This window comes from Apostichopus japonicus, chromosome 19 (assembly GCF_037975245.1).
Source record: "Apostichopus japonicus isolate 1M-3 chromosome 19, ASM3797524v1, whole genome shotgun sequence".
Lineage (NCBI taxonomy): Eukaryota > Metazoa > Echinodermata > Holothuroidea > Aspidochirotida > Stichopodidae > Apostichopus > Apostichopus japonicus.
The window spans coordinates 6971857-6995947 of record NC_092579.1 but is presented as its reverse complement, the minus strand read 5'-3'; the positions used below and the strand labels follow the sequence as shown (position 1 = coordinate 6995947).

The following is a 24091-nucleotide window of genomic DNA, read 5'->3' as shown; positions in this document are numbered from 1 at the left end:
CTGTGCTCTTCCAGGGACTTTGGCTGGTCCCCCTCAGAGAACATCTTGGCCTACTGGACCCCTGAAGCCAAGGACAGTCCCGCGAGGGTCACCCTCCTTGAGATTCCCTCCAGGAAGGAGTTGAGGGTTAAGAACCTCTTCAATGTGGGAGACTGCAAGATGCACTGGCAGACGCAGGGAGATTACTTATGTGTGAAGGTGGACAGGGTCACAAAGAGCAAAAAGGTAAGTTGATGGTAGAGGGGAACAGGGAAGGGTGTGGGTACATCGGTAGTACAAAGAACAGAGCATTGGTGGATGTGTGAAGGTGGACAGGGTCACAAAGGGCAAAAAGGTAAGTTGATGGTGGAGGGGAACAGGGAAGGGTGTGGGTACATCGGTAGTACAATGAACAGAGCATTGGTGGATGTGTGAAGGTGGACAGGGTCACAAAGAGCAAAAAGGTAAGTTGATGGTAGAGGGGAACAGGGTAGGGTGTGGGTACATCAGTAGTACAGTGAGCAGAGCATTGGTGGATGTGTGAAGGAAGCACAAAGGTAACTGAATAAAATAAGGAAGTTTGTGGTAGAGGGGAATGGGGAAGGGTGTGGTTACATCAGTAGTACAATGAACAGAGCATTGGTGGATGTGTGAAGGTGGACAGGGTCACAAAGGGCAAAAAGGTAAGTTGATGGTGGAGGGGAACAGGGAAGGGTGTGGGTACATCGGTAGTACAATGAACAGAGCATTGGTGGATGTGTGAAGGTGGACAGGGTCACAAAGAGCAAAAAGGTAAGTTGATGGTAGAGGGGAACAGGGTAGGGTGTGGGTACATCAGTAGTACAGTGAGCAGAGCATTGGTGGATGTGTGAAGGAAGCACAAAGGTAACTGAATAAAATAAGGAAGTTTGTGGTAGAGGGGAATGGGGAAGGGTGTGGTTACATCAGTAGTACAATGAACAGAGCATTGGTGGATGTGTGAAGGAAGCACAAAGGTAACTGAATAAAATAAGGAAATTTGTGGTAGAGGGGAATGGGGAAGGGTGTGGTTACATCAGTAGTACAATGAACAGAGCATTGGTGGATGTGTGAAGGAAGCACAAAGGTAACTGAATAAATTAAGGAAGTTTGGTAGAACTGAATGGGAAGGGTGTGAGTACATCAGTAGTCCAATGAACAGAGCATTGATGGATGTGTGAAGGAAGCACAAAGGTAACTGAATAAATTAAGGAAGTTTGGTAGAACTGAATGGGAAGGGTGTGGTTACATCAGTAGTACAATGAACAGAGCATTGGTGGATGTGTGAAGGAAGCACTAAGGTAACTGAATAAAATAAGGAAGTTTGTGGTAGAGGGGAATGGGGAAGGGTGTGGTTACATCAGTAGTACAATGAACAGAGCATTGATGGATGTGTGAAGGAAGCACAAAGGTAACTGAATAAATTAAGGAAGTTTGGTAGAACTGGACGGGAGGGGTGTGAGTACATCAGTAGTCCAATGAACAGAGCATTGATGGATGTGTGAAGGAAGCACAAAGGTTACTGAATAAAATAAGGAAGTTTGTGGTAGAGGGGAATGGAGAAGGGTGTGGTTACATCAGTAGTCCAATGAACAGAGCATTGATGGATGTGTGAAGGAAGCACAAATGTGACAGGGACCAAAATGACAATTTATGGTCCCATCATAAATCACAGACAGGTTCAAATTTTACCAATGTGAAGATTAGTTGGACATTTACAAATCTGAAGGTCCATTTAGGGTTGATATTTTTTACCTGGGTTGGATGGAGAGTCCCAAGATATTTGTGAATCTGGTTAGGGTCAGCGTCAATGATTTTCAATTAAATTATCAAGAACACTTATTACCATGTTCCCACCGAACCCTCAAAATGCTGTACTTGAATTCAAAATGAGAGAAACTAAACAACTTTGTTTCTGTTTTATTACAAAGATGAAATATTAATCAAAATTTTTGTATACGTTGCCTTTCAGGTGCAGTCTTGTAACTTTGAAATCTTCCGTATCCGTGAGAAACTGTTTCCAGTTGACTCTGTGGAATTGAAGGAAGGTATCATCGCATTTGCCTGGGAACCAGTCGGGTCCAAGTTTTGTGTCTTGCACGGGGAACCTCCAAGGGTTTCTGCCAGCTTCTACAATATCAAGACCAAAGCTAACATCGAACTCCTTAGTGAGTATAGGTTATGCAAATCTAGCTTCAAAGGCTTGATGATTTAACTCAAGCATTTAACTCAAGCATTCAGCTTTTGGAAAGTGATGTAGGAAGTCAAAAGTCCATTTGCTTTTCAACTCTTTTCACTGGCTATGTCACCCTTGTTGAACATGTACCTGATGAACTGCAGCACATCAAGAAAAGAAAAATTCCCATGTGCAAATTGTACGAACACACTGGTTTATTGATGATGGGTCTCAATTTCAAACATTTAATTGTAAATTTGCGAATGCTAGAGAGGGCGACTGTTGAGGTTACCTGAGTAGTAGTAAAATTGTAACATTTCCCGTTGCATATATTTGATCAATCCATTGCACATATTTGATCAATCCATGCGCTTCCGTTTCTGTTGCAGTCGAGAATCGTCAAAGAACGTGTACTTGCATTATGTTAATTTTATGTTGAGAAAGGAAGGGAATGGGGCAACAATAATCAACATCATATCATGATAGAGCCTTCGTAGTATTTGTCTCATTATGGTCCTTTATGTGATTATACAGTTTTTGTTTCCAACAATCTTTTTATTGAACTCAACGTGTTGTTTCCATCCTCTTATCGCAGAAACAATGGAGAAGAAGCAAGCAAACTCTGTATTTTGGTCTCCAACGGGACAGTTTGTTATCTTGGCAGGACTCAGAAAGTGAGTAAAGATGAAACAAACTGCTTAAAACCCAGAATATGATGTCATTTCTGCTACATTTGTAGAAGACATTGTATTAAAGAGAAATATATAAACACAAGGAAAGTGGGGTTGTATTTTCACTTAGATTATAGGATAAACTGTTTTCTTTGGGCAGCCCTGATAGAAAATTAAAGCTGAAAGCATCTGTTTGTACTTAAAAACACCATTTGCCACTTGTTGCATGTTCAAGGCAATGTTTTATTTGCAGTTCTACATATCAGCCGAAATGTCGGAACGGGTATCTCACCTCAGCAGTTAGCAAACAAAAGAAAATTTTATCACCATTTTTTTTCTGTGATTATACAAACTTGGATGGTCACTATTGCAGTATATATATATATATATATATCTCTCTCTTTATATATATATATATATATATATATATATATATTTATATATATATATGTATGGTTATATGTATATATATATATGTTTGGTTGGGTTGCATCTATCTTGGTGCAGAGTGCTCTATGCCTGTGGACAGAACGAAGTATCGATGAAAATTCGTTGAGACTAGTGGAATACTAGTTGTTGTTGCTCAGAGTTTCATGCGTTAAGTGGTCATCAGAGTCTGATGATGTCTCAACGCATGAAACTGAGTAACAACTATATACATACACATTATCGGCAGCTGTCTAAGTTGGATTGATTGCAATCTTAGTTTTGAGTAATACTTTGTAGTTTTGTTACAAGGTTTTGTCTGAACACAAATGAAGCCTGTTTTAACCCATGGGGTCACATCATTAAACGATTTTTAATTCAATCCACAGCATGAACGGTTACTTTGAGTTCATTGACACCAATGACATGACGGTTATGAACTCCAGAGAACATTTCATGGCCACAGACGTAGAGTGGGATCCATCGGGGCGTTACGTGGTGACCGGTGTCAGCTGGTGGAGTCATAAGGTCAGGATCAATTATTGTCCACATTTTCTGGTGTTATATACGATTATGGTTAATACTCGTTGAACATAGTCACATAAATATCTGAATACAGTTTAGTGGTGTATCCATTGTACAACTTCAATAAGTAATTAGCTTAGTTTAGGTTAGTCTCCCAGTGTAAGCCTGTACTGAAGTATCATGTGATGGGAACTTCGTTAGTTGTCGGGCAGAGTGTACATCATAGGGATCAATTGTACATCATAGGGATCAAGTTTACATCATAGGGATCAAGTGTACATCATAGGGATCAAGCCCTGGTTTGGCTATGCTGCCTACAACAAACTTATCATCTTGATTGGATCACTCCAAGAAGAAAAATGATTGAAAGTTGATTTCCATTGATTGATTCTCTTCCTTCTCTCTGAAATTATTGTTGAATCCTTTGTAAAAGTAAGTTGAATCACTTGTAACATTAGAAATCTGAATAGATCAAGTAAGATATTATTTCTGTATTTGTTCTTTTTCAATGGAGTATGAGAAACTGTAGTGAGAAACCTGAGGGTATGCCTATAATATGGGTAATACCCCCAAAGGGTAGCTGTAAGAGACTTAAAGGAGCCTTCCAAGTAAACTAAATATATTCCATACTGTTGTAACATGAAAGGATATACATACATCATACACATACATAAGTCATAGGTGTATTGGTGTTAGCCTATTTGCTCGTTAGTTGAATGTTTTCATCTCTCGTTGTAAACTAGTTTGTACATAATGCAGTACACGTATGTCATAGGTGTATTGGTGTTAGCCTTTTAGCTCGTAAGTTCAACATTGCTATCCTGCCCTGAGAACTGGTTTAGTTATCTCCTCTAGATCCACAGCTCACAGTTAGAGAAACTGGTGTGTAGCATTTGAGACCTATGAAGACAAGTTCCTCATTTTACTTTCTCTAGAGTTTTAATAATTATCGTTACAATTGGTATCACTATTTGCATTTTTTTCAATCATTCTTGCCACTGTTCTACCTTGTCCTGTTGATTTTCTATTCTTTGTTCTGTTTAATTCTTTGTATTATTTTTGTTTAACATTTATATATATTTATATATATTCATTCACTGTAAGGTAAAGATTTGACATCTGTATGCTTGCATTTCTCTGTGTGGTAGCATCGCAGCATGTTACAATAGTCGGAAATGTAGTAATCCTTGAATCAAAGTCATCAGTGAATTGGTTTTTGTCACCAGTGAGTCGTTTACACATTACATAAGCATAAAGCAACAGTGTAAAGCTTGTTAACAACAGCTGTAGTTAACTTCTCTTCTTTTTGGAAGAATTGGAATGTTGTATTGATATGATTTTACAAATTGAATCATTTTGATAGGTCGACAATGCCTTCTGGGTGTGGAACTTCCAAGGAAAACTGCTTCAGAAATGTGCTCGTGAAAAGTTCTGTCAACTCCTCTGGCGCCCACGTCCTAAGAGCCTGCTGGACAAGGAGCAAGTCAAGGTAAAATTTGCATCTCACAGCTGCAAAGCAGGAAAAATGGGGGACGTTCCAGAAACATTCTTTGTTGATTTAGTGGAACTTGAAATATCTAACAGAGGAAGAGTAAATATTGCTAACATATGATAATGTTATTCAGGACTCTTTTTCAATCGTAGCCAACCATAGTAAGAGATGGGGTTACTCTTCTGATTGTATATGTGGGATTTGAGACAAATAAGGGATGTTGTTAGATTGGCATAATGAGTGACACATATACATGTGTAATGTATGTCATATCATGGTTGTGTAATGAGTGTCACAGCATAGATGTGTAACGAGTGACATAGCATAGATATGTAATGAGTGACATTGCATAGATATGTATTGAGTGACACATCATAGATATGTTATGGTAGCCACAGCATAGATGTGTAAGGGAGTGATACAGCATAGATGTGTCATGGATGACAGATACATTTTCATATGTCATAGCATAGATATGTAATGAGTAACATAGCATAGATATGTAATGAGGGACAATGCATAGATGTGTAATGTGTAACATAGCATAGATATGTTATGAGGGACAATGCATAGATGTGTAATGAGTAACACATCATAGATATGTAATAGTAACCAGAGCATAGATATGTAATGAGTAACATAAAATAATTGAGTTGAAAAGTGACACAACATAGTCGCATATGTTAGATGCATTATGAGAGACAAATCATAGAAATGTATTATCAGTGAATGTCACATAGATGTGTGATGAGCAGCACATCATAGATCAGTATAGTGAATCTGTCGCCACGGCTGTGTAAATGATTAATGTATATGATCATGTTTGACTTGTTTTACAGGAAATCAAGAAGAACATGAAGGTGTACACTAAACAATTTGAATTGAAGGATCGTCAGAACCTGACTAAGGCATCAAAGGTGAGATTAATCGATAATTCTAGATGACATGTGATGAACAGTCCTATTGGATCCTCCCCATGACTGCTAACGGCAACATTTCAGCGAAAGAAAATGAAGTTTCCTTATCTATATGGGTTCAATATAGTTAGATTAGGGAGGTTGAAATTATGGCATAAACTTCCCTTTTTGCTTCTGGTGTTTTTTTTATTTTTTATTGTAGTACATTAATTGTTTGTACTTGTTGAAGAAGAGATGAAACATTTCTTTGATGTTTCAAGTCAAACTACTTTAATTTGTATTATTTAAAGCACCTTTTTCATTCAGTCGAAATGTACTAGTGGAATCGTGCACTAATCAATCACCCAGTGCGTCTGTATACAAGTTTATCTGACGTCTTTACATGCTTGTGCGTTCCTTTGCGATTGTGTCACTTCGATTCAGACATCTGTAAACAGTACAGATCATGCCCCCAAGCACCAATATGACGGTGCCCTATGCCGAAATGCTGGAGACCCCCCCCCCCCCCCATTACTTCAATCTGAGTCCTTTATGTATTAGACTAGGACAATCTGACTGACATCAAGGGTCTGCATAATCTGATCAAATCATGCCCAACTCACCACCATCTATCTGAGGTTGATTTCAGGTGCATTTCTGTGATTGATAAATGAAATGAACAGCATTAATGTTTTCTCTCCTTCTTAGTTTTTTTTTTTTTTTTAACTCTCTCTTTTATCAGTTGGTCTTTTCTTTGTCCATATCTTATATCTTTCACATTCATTTTCGTCCTTTAGGAACAAATTGAGAAGCGGCAGAAGATGTTGACTGACTTCCAATCGCTCCAGGAATATTTGGAGGAGACCTATAAGGGTCTCAAGGAGGAACGACTGCATCTTAGAGGCGGTAAGTCATACGATGAAGAGTATCTTTGAGCTTATATTTTAACAAATTGTGAGCTAATTTGATAGTGTTCACCATTACGTGGAGAATTAAGCTGTTGCATTTACTCAGTCACACCCCGTATGAAGTTATGAAGTTAGGAATAGGAACAACACAGACATACCTTCTAGTGAGAACAGCAACTGAATTTCTCTATTCTAATATAAAGATCATTCTCTGTTTCCAGCATATGCCCCTCACCCCCTTCCCCCCCCCCCTCCATTCTTCCTGTTGTCTTTTTGATCTCCCAAATAATGCAAGTTAATTTAAATTCCTTTTTATTTCTTTTTGTTCTAAAAGGGGTGGACACTGATCGATTTGATAGCAACTTTGAAGAACTAGAAGACGAAGAAGAAGTAGAATTCTTTCTTGGTGAAGAAATCACTGAAATTGATGAATTCGAGTACGAGTAGTCCTCAAGTGGAATCCATTTATCTCTACATTTACTGGAAGAGCAGTATTGTAGCTATTGAAACTCTCAAAAGGTGTGTTAAAGAAGCTTGGAGTTAGTAATCGATTACCGGCTACAACTAGCACTGGATTGAGTTAAACTTTCAGTAGCAGCATCGTAGCTATTTGAAGCTATCACATTGTGTATTAAAAAAATTTCGGATTTTGTAACCTTTCACAAGCTACTAGTAATCCTGAATTGAGTAAAACGTTCAGTATCATAGCTATTTGAAACTCAAATTTTGTATTAAAGAAAGCTTGGATTTAGTAACCTTTTACCAGCTACTACTAATTCCTGGACTGAGTAAAACGATTCAGTAGCTAACCAGCTTAACATTGGATCGAGAAACCGTTCCCTGGCCACAACTTATTCTTGGAGAAAGTAACTGTTTGCTGGCTACCAACCACCAATCTCGGGTTCAGTAGCTGTTTACTGACCACCACCTATCTTGGATAGATTAAAACTGTTCACTGGTTATAAATTATCTTGGATATAGTAACCATTTGCTGGCTAGCAAACTCCAATCTTGGGTTCAGTAGCTGTTCACCGGTTACAAATAACATTTTTGGGTTCAGCAGCTGTTCTCAGGCTGTACACCACTAATCCTGGGTTCAGCAGTTCATTTTTATTATATTTACTTGCAACATTTGAAACAGGTGCCTCATCCTTCTAGTTGGCTTAAGAACTTTTTTGGTTTTTGTTTTTAAATTTTGATTTCTAAGCTTTGAATTGATTATAAAAGAGGTTAACCTCTTTGTTTAAGTAAGCAGTTTCAATTGCTTTGTGTTTGGATAATTCTTTACTGGAATAATCCAAGTGAATTACTTCTAATAGCATTTGCTTCCATCAAGGATCCTCATAATAAGATGAAGGAAGCATTAAGGTACAACTGTTTATCATCATCGTACGGATCACGTACGATGTACTCTGTTTATACATCACATCTTGTTGCTGCTTATCAATGTCTTTTCGTCACTAATCCAGGTTTTCGTTTTTTCGTTAGAATGACCCATAAGTCTATTAAAATGTCTGCATGCGTTTGGGGTCGTCGTTACGATCTTAGTCAATATTTTCATTACATCTTGAATGTTTGTCCTTCTGGTTTGGTATTTGCTCAAAGGGTTAACTTTCCACCGTTAAGCTATGTTCTAATTAATTTATTACAGGTATTCTGGGTGGTGTATTTCATGGCTTCCATTTCACAAAAGAAATTTCAGGAAACTGCAAAGCTTTTCAGCCATTGTCCATTAATTTTAAGAGAATCAGTCCTTCTTGGACAAATTATCTTTTCAATCAGTCATCTTTCAAGGTGCTGTTTCGAGGTCCAAATATATCTTCAATTGTCTCTTGATTGTACAGGAATGGTTTTTGATGACCTCCTTAGATCTTCTTATGACCTCCTTAGGTCGTCTTATGACCTCCTTAGGTCGTCTTATGACCTCCTTAGGTCGTCTTATGACATCCTTAGGTCGTCTTATGACATCCTAACCACAGACTGCCTCTGTGGAATCATCTTGAGTAGAGCTCTTAATGTTAGTTCCAATACAGCAGCATTATATAACAGCTGTAATTTCAAGTCATTCATCTACACTGTTCACCTGCTGAATAAAGTCTGTTCATCCCGAGGAAATCTTCCTTCCAAGATATTTAATGATAGTTGTAATCGTCATGGTAATGGTAGCAAGGTTATCTCTTGTTTGGATTTATATTTCTGTTGGTTTGATATTTACCACTACATCAAACCCAGACCTTCCATATTTGACTATTTGCCCTCCATAATGAATCCTCACAAATTATGCAACAATACCATGGCAACGAGTAATCTGTTGAACTGTTCATATGGATATTCAGATTCTTCATATGGATATTCAGATTCTTCATATGGATATTCAGATTCTTCATATGGATATTCAGATTCTTCATATGAAAATTCAGATTCTATATATGGATATTCAGATTCTTCATATGAATATTCAGATACTTCATATGGATATTCAGATTCTTCATATGGTTATTCAGATTCTTGCTATCGTACCATACATAGCAGAACCGACGTCTCAGAAAATGTCAAATACGATGATGTTAATTATCTGTCAAGTCCACGTAGTATTTTCCGTATCTCAATATGTAGTTGCTTAAGCCTTGAAAAGGCAATCGAAGAACAGAAATATTTAAACATTCAAGTGCCTCATAATGGCTGTCTCTGTACTTTGTATGGCATGTTCTCAATTCCTTACAGGATAGGTCCGTATTTGAATAGAATAAATAAATTTGTCTTATAAATCCTGTTTTTGTCGATTTCTTCGGAGTAACTTTGTTTTCAGTAATCTCCCACCAAGTTCTTTCTGTTTTGACTTCTATTAACAACAAATTATTTTCAATCCAGGGATTTTCAGATCTGCCTGAATTTTTCCTTGTTCAGTAGGATTTTCTGTGCCTTGAATTATGCAGTGTTCTGAACCAGGCATCTCCAACAATTTCTAAAGTTATTCAGTCTTTAATTGGAGGATTTCTTTGTTTCTTCTCATTAATTGTTTGATTAATATTTCATAAATCAACCTGCAATGTATAGCTAATTTTCTGGTGTGACAATATTCACAAGGTATTATGTTAATGAAGTGTTAATGGCAGATAAGAGAAGGATGTTCTCAATTTTTGGGGCAAAAAGCGAAAAAAAATTGAAGCTTGCTACTTTTCCATGACACAACTACATGTCAAAGATTTGGTCTTGTGTTGAAACCCACCCCTTGGCATCTTTCAAGATGTGTATGCTTGGGGGAGGGGGATAGGAGGGGTGGCAGATGGGTAGGAAGGTTTCCACTGCCATTAAAGATTGGCAATATGCTAGGATCTGGTCAGGACACAGAAGTCAGCCCCAGACATAAAGCAAATTAAATCAAACATTGCATTGATTATTAATAAGCATGAAAGGCATTTTAGTAAGATTTCTGCAAAATTATATATTTATCAGTTAAAATCCCAAAAAAAATATAATTAACATTACCCTGATGACATTAAAAGTGGATATTTCTGGGATTTTTTTTTTTAATCATTCCATTTTAAGTTTAAGAAAGTTTTCTAAGAAGCAATGAAAGTGAGGTAGAGATGATCGTTATCAATTTGAAGTTGTAAAAGATTTAGCTTAATAGAGCATGATAATTCATTCTTTTTCCTGACAGCTACTACGTGCAGGAAATACTGCAATAAATTTATGATCCATGTCTCCTCCCCCTAACCTCACACTTATATCTTGATTCATAAGACATCTTGATTCATAATAGTGCTGTTTTATCCGGAGTTGCACACAAAGGTGCTAAGGTCTTGAAAAAATATGTTAACAATACAATCCAGTCTTTAGAAATCATGATGAAAGAATTCTTACAAACTACACAAAGTAGAAAACTATCCATTATTTTTATAACAATTGCAGTTAATATTTCATACCAATTATTGCAGCCTCATGCCCCTGTCAACAGAAGTGAAATAAAGATAAGACCAGATAACAACACTGTTAACGCCTAATTGATTATTTATTCTATTCAGAAAGATTGTTTCGACCAGCAGTAGTCGGATCTCCATTAATCTTCCCTTATTATGGATCATCACTATTGCCACAGAGGGAGATTAAACTTAGTCTCGTACTCTATACTGCAACTGGCTAAAGACCCCCCCCCCCCAACCACAAAAAAGTCAGCCTGGTGATTTCCACAAAAAAAGACAAGAAAACTATATTTGGACATTTTAAATACGTTCCAAAGTCGGACATAACTCAGCCCTGCTTATCTCTGTTGTACCAGTTCAAGGATTTTTGCATGTGGGTTTTGGAGACGATATCACAAGGCGAGACTCGCTGTTTGCCGGTATGATACCATCGTGTCCTATACGAAAACCACATCACCTGAACAAAGGGGTCACTACCATCAAAACAGGATCATTCTGTTACAGATCTAAAAGTGCATGAGCTAGTCATTTTCTCTGACAACAACCTGACAAACTTTAATTTATGGTTTCTTTTAGTGTACACGCCATAGACCATTTTACGATGGTATAATTTGAACGTCCTCAACAAATGAACCAATAATAATGTATTTAACAATACCTTATACTGCATGACTTTGATGCAACTGTTTACTTTCAACCAAAAACCATGAAAAGAAAAGCTAAGAGTTTTAAATTCCTAGTGACACTACTAAATTACACTTTACGATACTGGTGTCCCCTCCTCATCTGAGTTTTGAAGCGTACGTTTGGTGATATATTTCACCATCGTTTGTTCATCGTTATAGTCTTATTACCTCGTCATCCAAGCCTCCATTATCATCTTCCAAGCCTCCCAAGGGTTTACTAAAGTTTGCCTTTTGCAATGACCATTTCCACCATTTTTAATGCAGTTTCCCCTGCATCAGCGGGCACCTGGAGGGCCAAAAAAAAAAAACATTTCATGTCAAATTAGAATTCTTCAAACCTCCATTCAATGAACTCCCTATATCAGCAATTATAACAGATGTAACAGTATAATGCAAGACTATGTGACAACCTACCATACTAATGATACATATAATGACAAATAAGGTGCACAGATATATACAGAACGGTTGTGGAGAAATTTCACTGGAGGGCTATGGAAAGCTTGTTTTAGTGTCACCTAGTGTCATTAGCAGGGTAGGTGTCCACATGTCAATATCACTGTTCTTTGTCAATTCAATAATTCAAAAAACTACCAAAGTAAGATCACAGTCATGGACTTACCATGTGACCTGCTTTGAGGATCCAGAAGAACGAAAAATTCTTGAAGGTTTTATAGAAACCGGTTCTCTGTTCGTTTACTTTGACAGATTGCCACTGAGTAGCATTCCAGGTAGACAGGCCAGACCATTTCAGGTTATTGACCCAGGCTTCCGTACCTACAAAGAAACCAAAAAGGGGCTTTAATTACTGAAAGAGAAAACTAAGAAAAATGCTGAACTTGGTGAAAATGTTCAATTCATAACAAAACTTATTCTTGTTATATAGAAAAGTGAAAAACTGAATATCATTGCTGAAATCTGTTTTCAATCTCTGCTACGAATTGTTGAATAGAACCAGCCTTCTTATTAAAAGTAATCTTTGCACATATTGCTGCTGAAGTTTGAGATCCTGTACATTACTCCATTTAAACTGCAAACAATTGCTAGAATTGCTCCCTCTTGGACTGAGATCCTGTATGTTACTCCATTTAAGCTGAAAACACTTGTTAAAACTGCCCCCTCTTGAATAGAATTACTGGTTTATAACACTGCAGGATCAATTTCAAGAGGGAGTTCACATTTGCAAACCAGCAATAAATGAAGCAGTGCAAGTGGTATGGTTTCATTGTTCATTTCCAATCTTCATGACCCACACTATAGTCTGAATCAAGTAGTCCGGTCTAAATTACTATACAGAATTTTACGCCTGTACGACCAACTGAATATTGTATTTTGTATGCTTAGCATAATACAAAAGTACTAGGAGTGGTGGACTCAAACCCTATCTGTGATGTTTGACAGATGAAGCCATTTCACCACCAAGCACTCCTGGGATTTATAGGGCTGGCATGTGCACTCTAAATCCTACCCATGCACCTTAGACCACAACTTGACATCCACATCTGTTGCGTGAGAGTGTCCACCAACTACCACAGTTGGAGGTGGTGGCATCGTGTTTGATACAAAACATCATATAGCACGCCAAATGTGATGAACCAAGTTGTTTGAAAGAAGCAAAGTAACCCCCTTAGGATTCTGTTATCTTCCATTTTTCCTGTATATGTTTAATCAAGGCCTGCTAAATGAGAAACAACCTTTTAGAGAAACCTGATGGTGATGTGGTTCACAGTTACTCACCGATAGAGTCAACGATTAGATCCAACTGGCCGCTGTATACAACAACTTCAAGGCTGGTGTTACTGATCAGATCATCCACTGGAATACAAATACACCAGGTTCAAAATTAATGCAAAATGATTGTGTTTGTGGCAGAATATTTACAGCTCTTAAACAATTTTGAGCAGAAAGTCATTTGCTCAATTGGTACATTTTCATATCACAAAGATATAGTTAAAACATTTGTTGTTTAGAGGAAAACAAACATCACCAGCTGGCCTGAGCCTATACTGCAAGAAAACCAATTTAGTAATAGCTGGACAAATATGCCACAATATGGAAAATGATAGTACAAAGAATTGTTTCTTTAGTAAATGAATGTTGGACACCTGACTGGAACTTGATAGGAACTAAGAACAGGTACATATCCAGGAATTTGCCAAAGGGAGGGACGAAAATGTAGGCAAACTATCTGAGCAGTAGATACGGCATTGCAAACTATCTAAGCGTAGCGCCACCATGGTTGGCGCAAAGCATACAAGAAAATTTTGGCTGAAAATGCCTCCCAGATCGCTGGAAATGGCACTTCTCAGACCTTGTAAGTTGCATCTTAGCATTTTCTCTTTTGAAATTACTAGCAATATCATAAAAACATTAAAAAAAATTTTTTTTAAATATGCTCAAGGGGGGGGGCAGCTGCCCCTTCGCCCCCCCCCCCTTGGCTACGCGCCTGACTAAGAAATTTTTTGGTGAGAACAGGATTCCAACCAGTGACGTCAGGTTACAAGCCCTGTGCCCATCCAACTGACCTGTCCAGCTCTTACAATTATTTTGGAAGATTGTTATCAGAAAATGGGACTGTCATGATGATTGCTGTCCTAATGTTATTGAACAGTCCACTATTTAGTATGATAGGCTAAAGAATAGTTTATAGATAACAGTGACAGTTGCATACCTACTCATTGATTACTTGTCAATGAGCAATGAAGTCATTGAAATTACTATGTTATTAGCAAACTCATCATCATTGCCAGAGTGATGAGAGGTTGTAGCCTTTCTTCAATACATTCTTCAAATTAATGCAAAAGTTACACTTTCCTAAGAAAAATGATAAACTGTATGATATAAGGACCAGTTGCGTGAAACTCACCAATGTCTTGGACTGACTTCATGAAATCAACAGCCTGCTTTGCAAACACATTTTCAGACTGGCCTGAAAGAGGGAATAACATTACCAGTTACTTACCTAGAACATCACAAATCCATTAAAATCAAAGGAATTACATTTGCAAGTTTTGTAACTAAGCAAAACCCCTTTCATTTTGTCCTACAATGACCAGAAAAGCTGTAATATAGGATGTACATGAAACCAACACAACACACAGAAAGCTGCTACCACCACTCTAAAACTTCTCATGTCAATGTTTAAATACAACTTAAAGAAAACTTACCTACTACTACTGTTTCAGTTTGTGGTGATTCTAATATAAACAGCATACAAAGGGGGATATTAAAGTGGGAAGTTGTGGTTGACCTGCTGTTTCTCATAACCTCAAACTTTATTGAGTTGGTAGGGTGTGGAGGATTCCACATAGATTTATTGATGAGAGTGTTCAAGGTGAGGGCCAAACATTGAAGTAGAATTCCATCTCCCTTCCTCTATTTCCTCCACCCCACACCCCCCCCCCTCCCCTCCACAAGTCCAATCCCAGTACAACCACTGATACTGATGAAAACTAAAATTATATATACAGACCTCCCCATGTGACATTTTCAGGAATGCCAAGCTTCTTCTTGATTGGTCCATTCATGAGCTCGCTAAGATCATCATTTGCATAATACACTCCAACATGGCGGTTGTAAAGACGATCTGCAATAAACAGAAATAAAGCAAAAGAATGGAAATATCTGTTATATTGCATTTACTTATAATGATATCATGAATGGAAATCGAAAAAGTAATACCTATTACTTAATTTCAGCCAACGAGGGGCATATCTTAATAGTCTGGTATCACAAATTAAACACCTCGTTAGCATACCTGTGTGTATCACAATCATGCGAGAACAATGGCATGCTTCTGCTGCAAACCTTACTCTAACAAAGGCTTGGCAGTGATGTTAATAATAAACAATAATATTAATAAATCCTGTATGACAAAGAGTTTGGAAACATACCTGAAAAGCTGGAAGAACTTTAGGTGAGGTATCACAAATTCATTAAATTGTAGTGTTAGCTGAAATCTAAATCATAATAATGATGATGATAATGATGATAATAATAATACCATTGTAAATAATTTCTCTCCTCATACTTAAAACATGCATTGCGCATGTTCACTGTAATGCAAATATTAAAATATTCTTGAGCTTCCGTTCTCAATGGATACAGGAACATTAGAATATAAAAACAAGTGAAAATTTACCAAACAACTTAAATCCTTGCTTGTGATGCTTTCGAGATTGAAGACCTTCTTGATCAAACTGGAGAATATTATAAACATTTACTCCGTCAGTGACCTTTAGGAAGAAAACAAGTAACAGTTACCTTCATTGAATGATGGGAGTATCGCATGAGGGTTTTGTAGGCAGATAGTTCCACACCAACCCTTCCCACCTCACCTTCTTCACTCCCACCCCCCCTCTTCCACTCCCCCTCCACCCCTTCCAAAAATGCACATACATGCACTTTTAACCACTCTGTGATGCTAAAATGATCACAAATATAGCAAGAAGAGGTAGTTACTACTTTAGGTAGAATACTTTTGTCCTTCCAGGCATAGGTGTTTTTATGACTATGGTTGCATAAAGTTATGCAATTAGAAGCAACTTCTAACTCTAGCATTTCAAGGCTTTTAATCCCAAATGAAGAAGATCCATTTCCTCTTCAAGAGAGACTTATTTAGTAATATAACCCTACGTCTTGGTAATTCACTTCAGAGATATATGTAAACTTTTCATTAACTTTTTTTCTTCCAACTCTGAGTCCCCTCTAATATATCTTCAATACTTCTTGACCTTCAACACCAAACAGACATATCTACCAACAGACATATCTACCAACAGTCATATCTACCAACAAACATACCGACCAACAAACAAACCAACCAGCAGACATATCTATCAACAGACATATATCTATCAACAGACATACCGACCAGAAGACATACCGACCAACAGTCATAACTACCAAACAGACACATCTACCAACAGACATATCTATCAACAGACATATCTACCAACAGACAAACCAACCAGCAGACATATCTATCAACAGACATATATCTATCAACAGACATATCTATCAACAGAAGACATACCGACCAACAGTCATAACTACCAAACAGACACATCTACCAACAGACATATCTACTAAAAGACATATCTATCAACAGACATACCAGCCAACAGACATATCTACCAACAGACATATCTACCAACAGACATATCTACCAACAGACATATCTATCAACAGAAGACATACCGACCAAATATCTATCAACAGACATATCTATCAACAGACATATCTACCAACAGACATATCTACCAACAGACATACCTACCAACAGACAAACCAACCAGCAGACATATCTATCAACAGACATATATCTATCAACAGACATACTGACCAGAAGACATACCGACCAACAGTCATAACTACCAAACAGACACATCTACCAACAGACATATCTACCAACAGACATATCTACCAACAGACAAACCAACCAGCAGACATATCTATCAACAGACATATATCTACCAACAGACATATCTACCAACAGACATATCTATCAAATATCTATCAACAGACATATCTATCAACAGACATATCTATCAACAAACATACGGACCAACAGAAATTTCTACCAACAGACATATCTACCAACAGACATATCTACCAAATATCTATCAACAGACATATCTATCAACAGACATATCTATCAACAAACATACGGACCAACAGAAATTTCTACCAACAGACATATCTACCAACAGACATATCTACCAAATATCTATCAACAGACATATCTATCAACAGACATATCTATCAACAAACATACGGACCAACAGAAATTTCTACCAACAGACATATCTACCAACAGACATATCTACCAACAGACATATCTATCAACAGACATATCTACCAACAGACTTACCGACCAAGTCCTATCTACCAACAGACATATCTACCAACAGACATATCTACCAACAGACATATCTACCAACAGACATATCTATCAACAGACATATCTATCAACAGACATATCTACCAACAGACATATCTATCAACAGACATATCTATCAACAGACATACTGACAAACAGACATATCTACCAACAAGCTAATTCACCGATCATACAGAATCAGACCATGACAACTAAAAGGGATAATTCTATGACAGCTGCCACTCACCTCCTCAATAATATCTTCTAAGATTCCAAACTCTGTGGTAGCTTCTGCATACTGTCCTTCATCAAGGAGCTGTTTCGCTTTCTGGGCTCCAGCATTGACTTGAGAAAGTCCAGGCTTATCAACCAGAGACTATAACGTGAGAGAAAATGAAACACAATACAAAGTTACTTAGCTTGAAACATCGATTACCGGTCTTTTGTCATTAGGTACCAAATATTTATGAGATGCCTTGTTGGAGTCTACACATCATGTGTATTTGCTGGTAGAAAGAATTAAATTAAATATGTTTACATAAACACAAATATATCTGCTGATATAAATCAAATCATATTCAATCCTACTATTTTTTGATGCAAAGACTCTGGTTTGGAAAGGACTTGTTTCATACATCACTTCCAGGTAATTATGAACTATATTAATCCATCAGATTTCAACCCTGAGTCATTTCAAGGTGATCACACCTCTGACTAGTTTGTTAATACTTCAGAAATCCTAAGTAACATCCTGGTTGTGTTTAGCAGCTACAGAACAGATTGAAGGATGGAAAATCACGGTCTTTTTTGGACAAATTTCAGCAGCACTTCCCACGTTAACTGTACTTGGACTATAATTGGTAGGTACGTCAGTTTCTGCAACACCTACTGTAGGATACTAGGTAGTTTTCTGATAATATAATGATAATATATATTTTTTGGAAATTGCCATGCCCTTACAAACCATGACCACAGGCACAAAACGTTCAACTCTTTCATTCAACATTTCTCTGGACAGAAGGGCTCTGGAATGTGCAGTTCTTTACAAATTTATGAAAAAATGTGGCTACTTTGAAAGTATTCTTGTTACTTTACTTTGTAATACTCACTGTGTGATAAAGGTAAGGTCCCCATGACAACAAAGAATCTGATAAAAATCAAAAGACCAAAAACAATATATATATATGTCAATGTACATATTATTTATATATATATATATATATATATATATATATATATGTATATTAAAGCAATGTAAATAACAAGTAACTTTAGCTACTGGCAGAACTTTAACGAAATAACAGGTGCATTAGAGGTAATTAATACCTGCTCGGTGAATTATATCATCAACACTCGGTGATGGAAACATTTAAAGCAGATCTTTACATTGATTTGGTGAAATTTTTTATACCTTTTCGAGAACCAGAATAATAATGTAACAATACAGTTCAGTACAGTCAACAGTCATGCTTCAATTCCAATAATTGAGACAATTCCAATTTTGTGCACGGCTCTGATTTGTTTTGTGAAAGTGACTAAATGCAAGAATAGTTTTAAAATTAAATAGGATCAGTATTTTCTTTCAAATAAACTTTCACTCGGAGAGAAAATCGAGGAGGAAGAATTGATTAAAAGAATTGAAATTGACATTACATAAATTGAAAATAATTTGGTTAAAAACTGAGATATAGGATAACCAGATGAAAACATGATGTTTTGTATTAGTTAAAGGGTGTGAAGACTCGCGCAAAAAGAAACGTCTAATGCCGGTAATCTGACCAAGTGTTAGACACCACCATCGATCCCAGAAAATACACACACAGCATGCTACTGTCGGTAATTAGACACTAGGGTACAGTCAGTAAATACAGCTGCGGTCAATACCTACAGCACAGTGTATAAACGATACAGCGATGGACATCTCAGGTCCAGCTAAAGATAACAAGGTATCACGTTTCATTACTGTCTGCACTTTGTAGCGACACAAACAAAACGTCACTTGCAAGCAACCGAAAGTTAACTTTTTCAGATGGCCGCACGCGGTTTGGGCGAGTCTTCAATGCCTTTAATGGAAAGATGTTAATTACCTATTGGGGATATCCAAGAGTCTCCTAGAGCACATCCTTTGAAGTTTGCCTTAATTTCACCAGAATTGATTGCCTATAGATCAACATGATAAAAGTGAGTAGTGCTGTACAATGTATACAATATACATGACTTAAAATATGTATGAACATATATACATATATGTATGTATGTATGTTTATATTTGTATATATAGCATGACTGTATATATCGCATATATCCAAACAGCAACCAGCTTAACTTCGTCTGACTGTGGTCGAATATTCTCAAAAACATTTTATACAAAATTGAGTCACTAAGTAATTAAACACTCACCCACCCAACACCCCCACCCTACTGCTTAGCTGTGATTTCAAGTATTTTTATGATATTTCTTGCATGCAGTAATATATAGAGAAGTAAGAAAGTAAAAAATGAAGTTGAAACCTCTGTTTGGCAGAAAGGGGAATTAAGAGACAAATTTTAGCTAAATCTGTTACAATTGCTTTACAATATGTGGACATCACACTAGATGGGTAGACAGGTAGAAGCTAGGAATGTTAGGAAGGGGTGCCATGGGAGATGGGGAGGAAAGGGAGAGGAGTGTGATAGCAATCTACCCCCTGTTTTATACAACCCCCCCCCCCTCCTCAACTCCACACTGTCATCACCATCAAAAGTCAAAGATTATTTAACCTGGACAAGTTTCTGACTGAAGGCTGCTGTCATCTTGCCTCCGTATGACTCAGTAAAAATCCACAGAGGGACATCCTGGACAAAGAAAACAAGAAAGCATCTTATAAAATTAGAAAATTAACTGACGCTGGATACACTTATAAACTAATAAGGGACATCCTGGACAGAGAAAACAAGAAAGAATATTATAAAATAAACTGACGCATATACACTAATAAACTAAAAAAACAAATCTAATTTACACAGACTTTTTAGCCTTATCGTGTTTACAACATGTAGGTATTGTTCAGACTTATTGTTGCAGAAAGGTTCCAGTTCCAGGTACACACAATGCTGTGAATATTTATGGAGAATAACAAATCAATACACCAAATACACAATAACAAAAGATCTATAACATTAGTACCGGTAATCAGGAAAACAATAACTCTAGGGATCATCCTGAGATGGGACATTCTTACCTGAAAAGACGGCTGTTTTTGTAGAAATGTCTTCAAGAGTGTCATGAGGTCATTTGCTATTCCAGTCACATTGGTTGTGTATGCATCGTCATTGTCCACGTAACTGTATCCAGAACCGACGGGGTTATCAATGAAAAGCAGACTAGCTTTCTGAAGCTACAAGAAAAAATGCACATTTTTAAGAGTTTCAATAACCGTTGGTAACGCTTTCAAAGCGCCAGCAAGTGTCAACGAGCAGATAATTAGGAAGGCGCCAGATTTCTACAAGCATTCTTGTCCAGCTTGAAAGAAATATGATATTTAGAGGTCATACGTTAGTTAACCAGGACGACTGGACAATAGTTATCAAAATAATTACCCAGGTTGTACTTCTATTTTTAAGATTCACGTCCAGAGGTCCAATCTCTGCAAAGTTCCCAAAACCTACAGAAGAACCTCCAGGTCCACCCTGTGAATTAAAATCAACAAATGAGAGCTCAAACTGGGGCAGCATATCAATGATTAAACAAAAACAAAATCCTATTGATGATGAATGCATACATCTTGTTCATAGTCAAATCAAGACTACTCCCAAACAGATATTCTAGTGATACTGCAATGTTCTAAAATGCTATATATAAATAAAATGCTATATATATCTTGTTCCAACCTCTAGACAAGGTTGTTCAAAGGTGGCTTATTGTTTTGCCCGATCAAACCATCATTATTACCTTGAAATGTATTCACAGAATATGGTCTGTGATGTTAAGAGCTTTTACTTTCCAGTCATCATCTTGTTTTTGTTTTTCTCTTTGAAAAGTGATTCATGTGCAGTTGGGTGGAATTGAAGTTGGTTATTCAAAGGAAACAAAACAAAGACATATTAAATCCATTTGCTGATGTAGTCACCGACTCTACTGTTGCCAGTTGCATTCATGAGAAAACCATAACTTCTCCGATGAAGCAGTATGTCTCAATTTAAAGGCATGGAAGACTTGCCCCAAACTGTGTGCCGCCCTCTGAAAAAATTTAACATTCCGTTGCTTGCAAGTGAAGTTTTCTTCTTGTCGCTACAAAATGCAGACAGTAATGGAACGTGATACCTTGTTATCTTTTATCTAGACCTGAGATGTCCATCGCTGCTATGTACACTGTGTTGTGGGTATTGACTATAGCTGTATGTATTGACTGTACACTAGTGTCTAATTACCGACGGTAGCAAGATATGTGTGTATTTTCTGGGATCGATGGTGGTGTCTAACACTTCTGTTACACCTCATTCGAATCTAGGTCAGATTACCCGCATAAGACGTTCTTTGTGCGTGAGTCTTCACACCCTTTAACCTGTTTACAGGAAGGAATTAAGGATGGATGTAATTCAGTTTAAGAAGGAACTATTCATGAACATGGGTAGGTAAATCATACCTGCAACCAGATAATCAGAGGTGGGTTGGTCGATGGATCAGCAGTTGTAGAGTAGAGCCACCAGAACATGTGAGCCCCAGGACGGACATCCACATAACCCCAGTCTTCATTTGGATCACATTTGACATTGGGTAAGACTGGAAGGTAAAAACAAATCTATATACATCTGAACAGGGTTGACAGATTAACTCAATTAAGGAAGGCCAAATTACCATTACCATAATGCAAAGGCAAACTACCACATAGCATAGAATTATTTCAGCTATAGTTTACTTCAATCCCCTCAAATTAGTTTGAAACCTGGCCCATTCCCCTAAACAAAGCTTGCAACCCATAAAACTTTTCCGTGCTCAGCATGATAAGGACCTATTAAATTTAATACAGTAGGGTCTTATCCTGCCCAATATTTGCCATCGCAGTTCCATCGTTACATGCGTTGCTGGCCTTGCTCAAGCTTTCTATAATCCTTCGTGTAGAGTGTTGCCCAGGTCACCCATGTTCCCTCTTGACCTGTTTGTTGTCTACTGTAAGACGCCTTACTTCTTCAGAGAGTTCAGCATTATTACAGGGTAGCTGGGCCAGGGTGCTATTGAAGTGGGAGAGTTGCCCACTCTGCTCATCAATAGCTTCCGCAAGTAATTTATTTTGGTCTACAACTGACCGTACGGATATTGTATCCCACAGACTGGTACAGGCTTTCTCATGAGGAGGCTCAGGGTCAATGGTAAAAATAGGGTCAATGGCAACATGATCTGATCCTTCTTGGCAAGTTGGGGCGCCACCTCTAAAACAGATGCAAAGTCATCTCTTGGCGATGGTTCGTCCAGCAGGGGATTGCAGCTCCGCTACCATGTGTACCCCAGGTTGACCTTGTGGATGTTCCATCCTACTACCGTTGCAAGTGGGTTGAGCCGAAATGGACAGCCAGTCTGTTTTTCTCTTTGCTTTCGCAAATGGTCCAAAAATGCAGTTTCACGTTTGATTTGAAATACTATTTTGAGCATTAATTATTGATCTTCCTTCTTTTGAGAAAAGTTGGACACAAAACAAGTTCTTTTAACTCAACTACATCAATTGGATCACAAGGTACAGTGTGGCAGTTTTTTTCATTTAGATGTGGCATTGAAAAGTTTGTGAGATGTGACAATTAGTGGCATCTAGTACAGTTCGCACGAACTAGGCCTAGTAGCAGTAGTACCTTTGTAGTTGTAACTTAGGTATAGAACTAGCCTAGGTTACTTGATGTTCTCTCGTCAGATTGATCAAAAGTTCAAAAACTATGTTATAAGGATCATATTTCGTTGTAAAATTGTAAGTTATATTTCTTTTCGTTTAAATTGTGACCAAAACTGCGACCATTCGCTACTTGGATTAAATTGGTATCGCTCCTAACCTGTTAGACCCACTATTTCCAGCCTAACCATGTTCTCATCCTACTAAAAGTCTCAGGCCTAGTAAACATGAAGTATTTGTTACCTAAGCAAGCCAGGATAGCTGCAAAACAGAAACTAATTGGATTCATGGCTCACGTCAGCAGACGAATACTTGATCGGGAAGACTGAACGGAATGTGAGAGATATAAAATACCACCAAAGTTATGCCTGACCCTATGAAAGACATCTAGACAGACGTGAAGTAACAATATTTTATCAATTTGTGTATTTCGTAACGTAACAAGGTCAAAGTGGTTTGACCGATTGCTAAATCTGCTCAAAAGTTACTCTGATTAAGCGAAAAGAGTGAAATAGGGCCAATATTGATCACTATTCGCCAACGATCACAAAAGTTAATGCAGTGGACATTTATCAAATGATACTTCCTTTAAATGTGTAGAAAATGATGAAATTATGGTCACGTAATAATTACGGAATGTGTCATTCTG

The 24091-nt window shown here is 37.4% G+C and overlaps 2 protein-coding genes across 4 annotated transcripts in view; one reads left to right on the top strand and one right to left on the bottom strand.

The window, feature by feature from the left end:
* The window catches only part of LOC139959615 (eukaryotic translation initiation factor 3 subunit B-like), a 17668-nt gene extending 7809 nt beyond the window's left edge, over positions 1-9859 (top strand). Inside the window, exons 9-16 of the mRNA XM_071957364.1 lie at positions 15-225; positions 1970-2165; positions 2769-2847; positions 3660-3798; positions 5159-5284; positions 6127-6204; positions 6981-7089; positions 7426-9859. Of these exons, the coding sequence (XP_071813465.1) occupies positions 15-225; positions 1970-2165; positions 2769-2847; positions 3660-3798; positions 5159-5284; positions 6127-6204; positions 6981-7089; positions 7426-7538 (1051 nt within the window). The 3' untranslated portion in view covers positions 7539-9859. The remainder of the gene's footprint in view (positions 1-14; positions 226-1969; positions 2166-2768; positions 2848-3659; positions 3799-5158; positions 5285-6126; positions 6205-6980; positions 7090-7425) is intronic.
* On the bottom strand, positions 8215-24091 carry LOC139959616 (retinoid-inducible serine carboxypeptidase-like). 3 transcript variants are annotated; one of them, XR_011790187.1, is made up of 15 exons: positions 23686-24091; positions 22210-22346; positions 21164-21253; positions 20806-20961; positions 20345-20419; positions 19672-19744; positions 18694-18731; positions 17832-17960; positions 15845-15938; positions 15176-15289; positions 14570-14632; positions 13441-13518; positions 12326-12480; positions 9058-11989; positions 8215-9015 (listed from the first exon to the last, which is right to left on the bottom strand). XR_011790187.1 is itself a non-coding variant. In XM_071957365.1 (14 exons), the coding sequence occupies exons 1-14, from the start codon at positions 23729-23731 to the stop codon at positions 11921-11923; spliced, it is 1317 nt and encodes a 438-aa protein (XP_071813466.1). In that variant the 5' UTR covers positions 23732-24091; the 3' UTR covers positions 8215-11920. The 3 variants fall into 3 exon arrangements, 1 of the variants encoding a protein (XP_071813466.1); XR_011790186.1 differs by having other exon boundaries at positions 8215-8994; XM_071957365.1 differs by having other exon boundaries at positions 8215-11989.